This window comes from Cydia amplana, chromosome 4 (assembly GCF_948474715.1).
Source record: "Cydia amplana chromosome 4, ilCydAmpl1.1, whole genome shotgun sequence".
In the NCBI taxonomy this organism is placed as follows: domain Eukaryota; kingdom Metazoa; phylum Arthropoda; class Insecta; order Lepidoptera; family Tortricidae; genus Cydia; species Cydia amplana.
Window position 1 is genome coordinate 12,818,887 of NC_086072.1, and position 11,171 is coordinate 12,830,057.

An 11,171-nucleotide genomic window follows, 5' to 3' on the forward strand; every position below is an offset into this window, starting at 1 on the left:
CATACTGGTCTCTGGTTCTATCTAGGTAGGATGGAGTCTTGCGGGACACATGTCGAAACTTGGAGGGCGAAGTTCCTTCGAACGAAGCGTGAAGCCTTGTTCGCCTTGTAACGCTCTCCGCCTACCCTTAGGTTTAAAATCTTCATAATTTATAAGACAAGAAATTTACGAAAGTTTTATTATTGTTAAGATCTGAAGTAATTAAGCCCCAATAGGCACAAAGTTGTTTATGTTACGAATTATGGATGACGCATGTGTTTACGTTCGGGATATGACTAAAATGGGGGTGTTAATTCCGTACCTGAGAGGCATAACACTGTAAGTCCATTTTTTGTGATTTTCGGTTTTTTACAGTATCGTACATAATTTATGATGCTCCATCGATCCATAAAACTATATTTATTGATAATACTACCAATTCCAAGTTTTTCAATTGCATTTTACTGTAAGTGTATAACCCTCTGGGAAACATTTTGATGTAAGTGAAATACAGTAAAATGCTACTAGGTTCATTTTAAGGTATGTCCAGAGAGTTTACGGTTCTGAGTGCACATACACTATAATGCTAGGCATATTGTAAGGCATTTTACTGTATGTCCTGACTAAAACTTAAAATTTCTATATTATAATCAGTTTAAGTTGATTACAATGGTCATTTGCATTTAAACGGACTTGTTATTATTATAAAAATGATATAACAGTATTTTCAATCTCGTTAAGGACCTTTAACATTACTGTAACTCCTCGAATTTGAAATAAGCTTAGAAGCAGAATACTGTATGTGGGGTAGTTTTTTTAGTTTTATTGAAAAATATATCTTATAAGTACAAAATGATAACTTGAAAGTAATACATAATGATGTCAAATATATTTACTGTTGATTCATTTAAAAAACTGTGACATAAACCTCTTGTGTGTCATTTTATGTTGTTCGAAAATCCTTGTAACACAAACTTTGACACAAAATCGCTTCTCCTGTAAAATTACTAAAATGGCACTTACAGTGTTATGCCTCTCAGGTACGGAATTATTTGTGGTGGAAACAATTGTGTTGTTTATACTTTTAAACTAGTAGGTATTTTTAATCGGGGTAATCTCCAACAAACAATTTCAGGACATATTAGGTAAATAACACCAATTAGTCATTTATTTAGATGTTGGGGATTTTTATTTATTTATATATTTTTTTGTTTTTTTTTGTTAGCCTGGTTTAATGCCTGCAAATGCAAATGCCTATTTATATTTTATTGCACATAAAGTAATAAGTACAAATGGTGGACTGAATGCCTTAAGGCATTCTCTACCAGTCAACAACTGGGTCAAAAAGAGACGTTTATTAGGTGTAGGCTTATTAATAGATGCTAACGTTGGTACTTAGTATGTATACAATGACTATGCCTTCTTTTTAATTGAAATACTGCGGTACCAGATCGATTTGATCCCTATACATACATAGTTACTTATGTACAAAATTACAAATTTAGCATCATGAAATTAATTTAACAAATGGCGGCGGTACTATGCAACATTTTAATCGAGTAAATGAGTTGCCTGCATTTTTGCGTTTACCAACCACCCTTTTAACCAACAGAGTGAAATTTGGCCAGATATTTTCTGAAAATATGTTTATTATCAGATGTTTGTCAACTCCACCAGCTTAATACATCATATTTAATTCAAATTCTGTTTAAAAGCAACCTCCAACTACAAATGTGAATTAGACTGTCATTGGTTTTTAATATTTTTCTTGTCTGTCGCTAAAAGGTTACAAGTGGACTATAATTGGTCAAACCAAATTGTCAGTAAATAAGAACTAAAATAAAACTATACTCATCCTTTTCTTTTGTGTGCTAGCAGGCGTGTCTCACTCCGCGATTTCGTCGCTTTGCTACAGGTAGCTAAAAATACATCCGTTCGGCCCCAATTTTGGGGAAAGCCATTAGTAAGCCGCGCGTGGCGCTGTCGCCACCTAGCGGCCATATCTGTGCTGATCGTAACAGACGCGTTTTGTTATAGGGTGAGTCTTCTGTACTTAGTACTATTATTTATTCTGTGGTGCTAGTACTAGTGTAAGACATCTTTGTAGTATGATTCTCTCTGTCTTATGTTTGAGATGAGACAGTCCTTTGACAAACTATATTTATATTGCAGGTTTAATCTTCTGATTGGTGAGCTGCGCCTTCAGCTCCTGCAGACCCTCGCCGGTAAGCGGCGCCGCTTCGAGGATGGTCGGGGGTCTCGGGAGCTCCGCTAGCAGCCGGCGGCTCTGCAGCATCAGCAGGGCTTCGTTCCGCATCTGCCGGTAAGCCAAGTCCATCTTGCTTAGCACTATGATGAACTGAAAGCATGTTAAACGTAGTTTTTTAGTAGTAGTTTGCTCTGAAGACTCAGATGCCGGAAGTAATAAAGCGTATTTTATGATAAAAGCTAAGATATTACAAAGTAGCTATAATTTAAAACAATGGCAAGCCAAGTACTTCTTGCTTGGCACTTGTTTTATTAGAATATTGCGTTGAACGAGATCTCGCCGTGTAGTGATACGTTCTTTCATGATTTAAATCTCAAATTGATACTCATATAATAGGTGTCTCTAAGAAACCTTATGTTGATATCTAGTGTGATTTAGGATTTAAAGAGGTTTTATTAAATTCGTACATAATTATATTTTTGCTCCCAACATTAGCGCTTGCCAGGCTCCATGAACTTCAGTGTAATTGCAGAGATTTTATTCATAATTATCTGTGTATAACTATGTATAAACTATGAACATTAGTATAACCTTAGCTTGTTTGAGACCGGGCTCGGCCAATAATGTATATAGCATGAGAGCTGCCGCCGATATCTGACACAGATTAGATGTGTCCACTACGAATATGACCTGAAAAGTAACATGAAAATTATTGATTAAAAAAAAGTACTGCACTCAATAAAAGTACGTGCCACGTAGTACGTGGCACGTACGTCGTACGTACCGTTAAAGGAGGACTTGAGAAAAAAGTGAGGGTGTTTTAGTGGATTTAGAACAAGAAAACAGCACTATGTTGGAGAAAAATAAAAGTTTCGGGCCATATTCTACTCTCAAACTCTGTCAATTTTTATTATTAAGTACTTTGTACCAGTAAATAATGTTACCTTTTCAACTCCTTCTAAATAATTATTCCATAGTGACGCCATCTCTCCGCCGACTTCTCTTATAGTTAATGTTTGTTTTTTCCCACTCTTATTAAGATAGTGTATATCATAAATATTGGTTCCTATGGTGGGTACGGGACTGTAAGTATTGTCAATACCTTCGGCCTCTTGTAGCCTTTTCAACAAAGTCGTTTTACCCGACCCTGTTGGACCAAGGCAAATAACACTAATACGTGGTTCTTGGTCGTCCACTACAGGGCGAAGAACGTTTTTATTCATATTTCTTTATATTAAACTTGCATTCCCTATATTCAGAATAATAATACTAAAACACCGCGTTATATCAATAGAGGCTCGCCGTAAGTTTGCTAAGCAACGAAAATGATTATCAAACAATTTAATAGATGGCACCACTTGTCATAAATAAACTGAGCAAGTGTGTGTCGTGAGATCAAATTATTGTAGTTATCTTAGATACTACGAATGCCTACAACGTTTATAACATAACAGTTACTATATTTTTAATGAAAAGTATAAAATACGCTAGTTTTAATAAAAAAAAAGTAACTGTGGGAAAGATAAAATGTTATTTCCCGACAATCTCTAAATTTTAATGTTTTGTGTAGGTAACAGTGATTTAGCACGCACATCATTTCTATTTTCTATTATTTATCATCCTTTTTCGTAGGATCTCATGATTGTTCAACATTATTCGCAATGAATGAATGTAGGTACTTACATAATTCAACCATTCCCAATGAAGATACGAGTTTTTTTTTGTAAAAAATTATGTTTAGTAGCAAATCTGTTTTATGATTCAGTCCGATAATAAAATTATCCTTAAAAGCATTTGTAAATTAACAACTACAATACGTACACATATCGTCAGGTGACAAGAAAAGTCACTAATTACTATAAAATATTTAAACAAAAATCAACCTTCTTTTCGTATAAATATGGTTCACTATGGCTATAAACTTGGGGAGGTACTTAGTGACTTGCTTGTCACCTGACGATATATTACTAACAGCAAGACTCTAAAGTAATCGACCAATAATGTGCACCGTTAGGTACCATACCACCTTTGCAAAATTGCAATATTACTAATAAGTAGTAATAACTACACATGTCGGGAGGGCCTAATAGGGACTACAGCGGTATACATAAAATATAACTTTGTATTGATCCTATTCAAAACAAAATTATAAGATTGATTTGAGATCATAGTATTTATTACACAGAATAGTTTCGTAAAACGCAGTTCATTTAGTTAAAAGAATTTAAGCATCTGAAAACTGAAAAATACTTTTCTTTTATATTTCACTCGGGCACGCAAGCACGTATGCGAAAATAAAACCATTATCTCGTGTAAATAAAGAAACCTGCACATTTATTTACAGAAGCGCTTTAAAGAGGTAATTTGTTAATGGAGTGGCCGCAAATCTGGTGTTATCTGATGGCCCAACGACCTTTGGCCAGTGGTTAATGCGTACAGTAGGTTAGTTGACTTAAAATGTGGTTTACAGTACATTTGGTGCTAATTTAACACCCTAGTGCGGTAACTAGCACTATAAGTGCGTATGTAAAAAAATTAAAGGGCCATATCTACTGTAAAACATTGTACAATTCACGTGAGAAATATCGCAACAATAATCGAAACAAGTCTTCCCTTCTTAGTAAAAACGTTTCGTACTTCAAAGCGCTGCGAAGCTACACCATTATGCTTGTAATGTACCTACATGATACTTATAGGCTATTCTGACAGAATGGTAACCACGGAACCCTAAAATGAGCATGGCTCGACATGCTCTTTTCCATTATTTTTACTAGGGCAGTTTAATATTGCTCTGAACTTGTGGTACTCGTAGTAATGAGTGAGTTTTGGTTTTCACTTGACGATAAATATTTTATCCTAAGATGTTACAAAACTGCAATGTGTCTCCGGATCTACTGTATCTAGGCTCTATACAGACATTACAAAACAAGTAAACTCCCGTGGCTTCCTCTTTTTTAAATAATGTTCGCGACGCGGCTGGTTTAGTACCCCTTTCGCGATAAGCACTCTTAAAAAGATATTATAGGCTTTTAAAGAAATTGTCGCAAGTTTCGTTTAACTTGGTTTAGGAAATCCGATTGCTACTTTATGTTTAGCCTTTTCGCCCGCCATGTGCCCATGTAGGTAAATTGCTATGTTAAGAAGACTTTTTTTGTAATGTAAATAAGTTTTCTGCGCTTTAACTGATTTTGTACTTATTTAGTTATTATTAACTGGTTCAACAATGATGTAAGAAACTTCTCTAACTATAGGTCTACCACTTGTTTTAGGCAGTTAGTACAGAAGTAACACATTGATTTTGTTGTAGAAGGTAGTTGAGTTTTGGGACTAAAAGTAGTTTATAAATGACGTGATATTAACAAAAGAAATACAGATTTATGGACCCAAGCTTAGCCACAATTACTTATTACCAAACACCTCAGTTAAACGGCAGATCTATGCGCAATACATATTAGCTTCATATCTGCTCTAAGAAATTCTTTAAAGTGCTATATATTCATAACTATCTTTTTCTTAGCTAAAATATGTTTACATTTCAACGGACAAAATATGGGAAAGCAATCACACCCCTATCATAACCGTCATCACGTTATAAATGCAACCGCATCGTGTTGTACGGATAGGGTAACCACGCGGATGTGTAAATTGTTTGTTGTATGGATAGTGGGAATTACTTGGTAACTCATTGCATATACTAGTATAGTCAGCATCAAATGGAACAGATAGTAGCGGCCAGACTTACCAAATATATCGACACACTTCCTTATTTCTATGATAACAATCTATTAGATTCCGACTGTACAATTGTATGTGTATGTATTTATCCGTGTATATATCTATATATTTATTTCATTTTATTGTATTTATAGTGATAATAAAGCACAATTGATTATTGTAATATATTTATGGAGTAATTACATTTCACTCATAATTTAGATGTAGGTATATCAGAGGTAGGTATGTAGCTATATTACTTTAACTTTTTCTCACTGCACCCACCTCAAAATAATTCTGTTTAGCCTTATGATGGACTGCCTAAAAACACGAAACCAAATTAAGCTGATTCAATGCCGTAGTTTAGATACAACTTTGGGACCTATAATAGCTATCAGCACAGCTTTTTACACATAGTGAAATATAAAAGAATCTACGACGATTTAATTTCATAAACGCAAAATGTAATTATTCTAATGTAATATAGGTTCTACCTACGGCCTTATAAAATATATCGTAGGTTCATTACTTGTAGGTACCTTGTTTATTTTAATTGAACGACTAGTTAAGCTTAGCCTCCTTGCATTAAATAGACGGAAGGGAAGGAATCACATTTGAATTTTCACTTAACTACTCACTAATCACTTAGTAGATTTTTACGGCGAATGAATTGTTAATTCGCGACTGCATATCCTAATGCGTTTCTACTCTTTAAACTTTATCTAAAAGTTAGTTAAGGTTAAGTTATAGTTACAAAAAGTAGTTCTATGCACTTAGTCACTCACCAGTTTCTTTGTTTTAGAAAAATGGACTTGATAAATATGTTTTATATTTATTCGACTATTATACACAATTTAAAGTAGTTACGAACTGTATACATATCAATATAGCCCTATAAAGGAAAAACAATATTAAAACTAAAAATCATGTCCCACCAACTCGTAACATTGTGGGCGCCATAACCACAATATATAGTTTACGTGTTCTCAGCACTTATCATAACAAACTGCAGTAGCCGGCGTGTTTAGGTTCGGCCACTTGTGGCGTTGCGGTAACAGTGTTAAAGAAACAAACATCATTTGTTTACTCATTATGCTTAGCTCCGTAAATATTAATAAAAACAGAGTTTGAAGTGACGATGTTTCAATTATGTAAATATAGAATCAGAACTGGAGATTTTAAGGAAATGTATAGGTAATACAGCTTTTTGTTATTAATTTACTGTATTATGCTTATGTTATGTAGGTATTTGTAGTAGAAACACGTTTACCTACCTGTAGGTAGGTATATTTGTGTGTGTGTTAATTTATATCAGTTTTTTTGTAGTTCTGTAATCTTAGAATGGTTTAAAAGGTTTATTTATGCAATCAATGAAAATAATAATCTGGTTTAAGTCAATAAAAACAAGTAGGTAATAAAAGTTGGTTCATGCCATTTTTAGAGCTATGATGCCACTTTTATACGCTTTTTTTTATTTGCTTGTTCAAGTGGGTATAGTAGTTATATCGTAAATTAATCGATACTTACCTAAAAATGATTCTATATTTTTTGCGTTCTATTGAGAACACCTAAAAAGCAACTTCCGAGAGGCGTAACAATTTACGTCAAATTTACGAAAGTGGTCTTTTCTGCCCCAAATAAAGGTTAAAACGCTTCCGTTGTGCCTTTTATTACGGGCAGACAATAATCCTGCATTGACTAGGTACTGCTTTAGTTGCGAGAAGAGTTGGAAACCCTTTGATCGTAGAAAAATACCGGTTACAAATGACTCATTTAGCGGACCCTGATGGCAATGGGTTACCAATTTGCTTGTGAATTTAACAAGCTATTTTTTTTGATAGGTACCTACATATCTATTCTTAAGATGTGGTATTGTGATAGAAACTCATGTAGAGTGTGGCTCAGTACTTAGTTCAATTATAATTCCTGAACCGCAGAACTCGACGCACTTAGTCTATGTAAATACGTACTCGTATAAAACATTGACAATGATATTTTTACACAGGTACTAGTGCTTAATTTCAAATAAAAACTGGATTCATTACCCAATTATTAAATAAAACTATTTAATTTAATAAAAAAGTTCAAAAAGCTATCTTAAGCGGTCAAATAATATTATATATATAATGGTAATATTATATTCAAAAAGTTCAATCTAGGAGAATAAAGGGCGCAATAAAAAAAACTCGAGGCTGAATTAACGGGGCGACGGAGCGAAGCTCTGAAGCAGCCATGAATAATCCACCCGTCAGCACCACGCGAGCTCGTTGCCCAATTAAAAACCTACTCTTTCCACGATTTTTAGCTTAGAATATTGTATAATAAACCAATAAAATACCCCACTTAACGCCTGCGAACGGCCCGCCAGTGTGAAATATGCATCTCAAGCTCATTACGCAGTTGGAAATTAAATGCAAGCGAAATGTCGCTATGGGCCGGTGTTATTGGAATTTTGATGGGCTGGAAAATGGTTTCGTATTTTACATGTTTACCGATTTCAACAGAGGCAGTTTTTTTCTGAATAGCTATGTATAGGTAGCTTATATTACGGTTTTGTTTGTTATTGTCATTTTCGTAGGTACCCATTAATAGGTATTGTTACCTAATGTTTATTCACAAAAGCAATTGTATACATAGGGTAAGTTAATTTTTTGATTAGATGAAAACCGCATACAATAAAATAAAACCAATCACTCAATCATGCATCTCGCGTGCGCCATATTCCCAGTCCAATTCCGGCTCGCCTTTAAAATGCAACGCGCGCGACTTCTCATCTTCCGTGTGTGATTATTAGCCAAGGGTTAAGTGGTAGAGAATGCCTTCTGGCATTAAGTTCGCCTTTTGCACAACTTTTACTATGCAAAAAGCTTTTAATAAATAAACAATAATTTTACGTATGTAAATCACAGGATCCTTCCTGACCATCCGCGGTTCTACATGGCGCCCCACGTAAAAATGCTTTTCCGACTAAAATTACTGGGGGAAGTTGGAACGGCGCTGCGATATGAACAACATACTTATTAATTTTGTTCTGATAGAAGTTACATGACATGGGGTAAGATCATCAGATCGAGTAGATGACGTTGACGATAATACCACCAGGGACAAATTCTCTTGTAGCACACGATTTCGGACTTCAATTAGTGGAGATTGACCACTCAGCGACGGGCACAACTAAATAGCAGTTGGAACAATGTTGACAGCACTAAACATTTTACACGTGATTCGAAAATGGGTTGAAGAAATCATGTACACTTTTTGGCAAGAATTTTTTTTTTGATCATTGAAATCGCAAAAATTGCAAATAGGCATAAAATTTTGCCAGCTAATACATGCATATAAAATGCTAAACAACCATGTTATATAAGCAACCTGCAATGTTAAACATGCAAAATGAAAGACATATTTAGTACAAATTCTTGTTTACTAAAGACCGCACACTTTTACACTAGTTATCGCTTCACTCCGGGAAACTTCTCGCAAAAACGGTCAGTTAGCGAGCCAAATCTCACATGAATTATTCGAAGCAAATATTCATATCATTACCCATAATATATCAAACAACAGTCGCGGCAGCTTGGCAGGCTAATTCAGCGTTCTGAGCCAGCGGGCCGGCTCGCAGGATTTACTTTACTTTCTTTTTCAAACTGCTTATCTTTGCTCGCGGTATATTTAATTGTACACTTTGTTGTTCTAGTTGTAAGGTTACTTTTTTAATAGCACACAATTACAAAGCCTGATGTTTGGTAAATTATTTAAACGTTTCTTCTAGAAACCGAGAGGGGGCTCGCGGAATCTATTTCACGGGCATTACGCATCTGAATTATAAGTTATTAGAGCTGTAAAGCTCAGCAGCATACATCAGTTCATTTACTCCTACTTTGTATTAATTTTGCAATGGAACTGTTAGAACAAAACGTTTCAACCGATTAAGTTGGTATAAAAGCTGTGTAATTTGTTCAGCAATATAACATACATTAGGTACATACATATGTACCTATATCACAATATTGGCACATGCACCCACAACTATATTATTATATACCAACGCGTTTTTGGATGATTATTGTTCCCATAGGCAAATAAACAACGTTTCAATGTAATATATAAGGGTATACTGGCCTAGAACAGTAGTAACGCCGAAACATTTATAATATATGTGTACCTTTATATAATTATATCCGATGTATTGGTGCAATTTGAAGTGCAATTAATATAGTAGTATTATTATAGTTTTCAGTTTACCTGTTTCTTCTATCCTAATTTGATAATATTATTTTTTAACTATGAAGTACTGCCCATAGAAAAAAAACGCTTATTTGTTTCTTGCATAGTTTTACGTGCGTATGTCGAAACTTTAAAGTACTGTACTGTAAAACGTTGTTCGATACACGTGCGAATAGGTAATTCGCAACTCGTGTCGATTTAAAACACTCCCGTCGGTCGTGTTACGTGTTTGTACTTACTTCAGTTTTGTACATATTTTTAGGGTTCCGTACCCAAAGGGTAAAAACGGGACCCTATTACTAAGACTCCGCTGTCCGTCCGTCCGTCCGTCCGTCTGTCACCAGGCTGTATCTCACGAACCGTGATAGCTAGACAGTTGAAATTTTCACAGATGTATTTCCGTTGCCGCTATAACAACAAATACTAAAAACAGAATAAAATTAAGGTTTAAGTAGGGCTCCCATACAACAAACGTGATTTTTGACCGAAGTTAAGCAACGTCGGGCGGGGTCAGTACTTGGATGGGTGACCGTTTTTTTGCTTGTTTTTTTTTTGCTTGTTTTGCTCTATTTTTTGTTGATGGTGCGGAACTCTCCGTGCGCGAGTCCGACTCGCACTTGGCCGGTTTATTCAGTCTTGCAAGCCTTTTGTGCGAAATTAAGATATAAACTAATGAAGTCCCTATTATAAAAAATTTAGTACTTGGTAGGTTTATAAAGGCAGACTACTTATCTACATGAATAAACATTAATTAGTAAGCAAGTTCAAGTGATGACTTTTAATCATACCTTTGAGCTCCCGAGTATATGATGTACTTAATGTGTTTCATAAATGACATCAAAACTTCTTAATGAATACGTCTGCAAATAAGGTCAACAACTTCGTGCTGGATATGTTTTATACACTCGAGGCTATATATAAACAACACTTTTCTTAAGTAAATGCGGACACGTTTTATATACTGATACATAATTTTCTTAACACGGACGACTGTGCATGCAATTTATCGAATGCCATTTGTTATTACACTATTAGGTATTCA

The 11,171-nt window shown here is 34.8% G+C and overlaps 1 protein-coding gene across 1 annotated transcript; it reads right to left on the reverse strand.

Moving 5' to 3' along the window:
* Positions 1-2,140: 2,140 nt before the first annotated feature.
* LOC134647636 (ADP-ribosylation factor-like protein 16) lies at positions 2,141-3,433 on the reverse strand. Its single transcript, XM_063501993.1, has 3 exons — positions 3,133-3,433; positions 2,780-2,878; positions 2,141-2,338 (listed from the first exon to the last, which is right to left on the reverse strand). Exons 1-3 carry the CDS (start codon positions 3,409-3,411, stop codon positions 2,141-2,143), a joined length of 576 nt encoding a protein of 191 aa, XP_063358063.1. The 5' UTR covers positions 3,412-3,433.
* Positions 3,434-11,171: the final 7,738 nt, after the last annotated feature.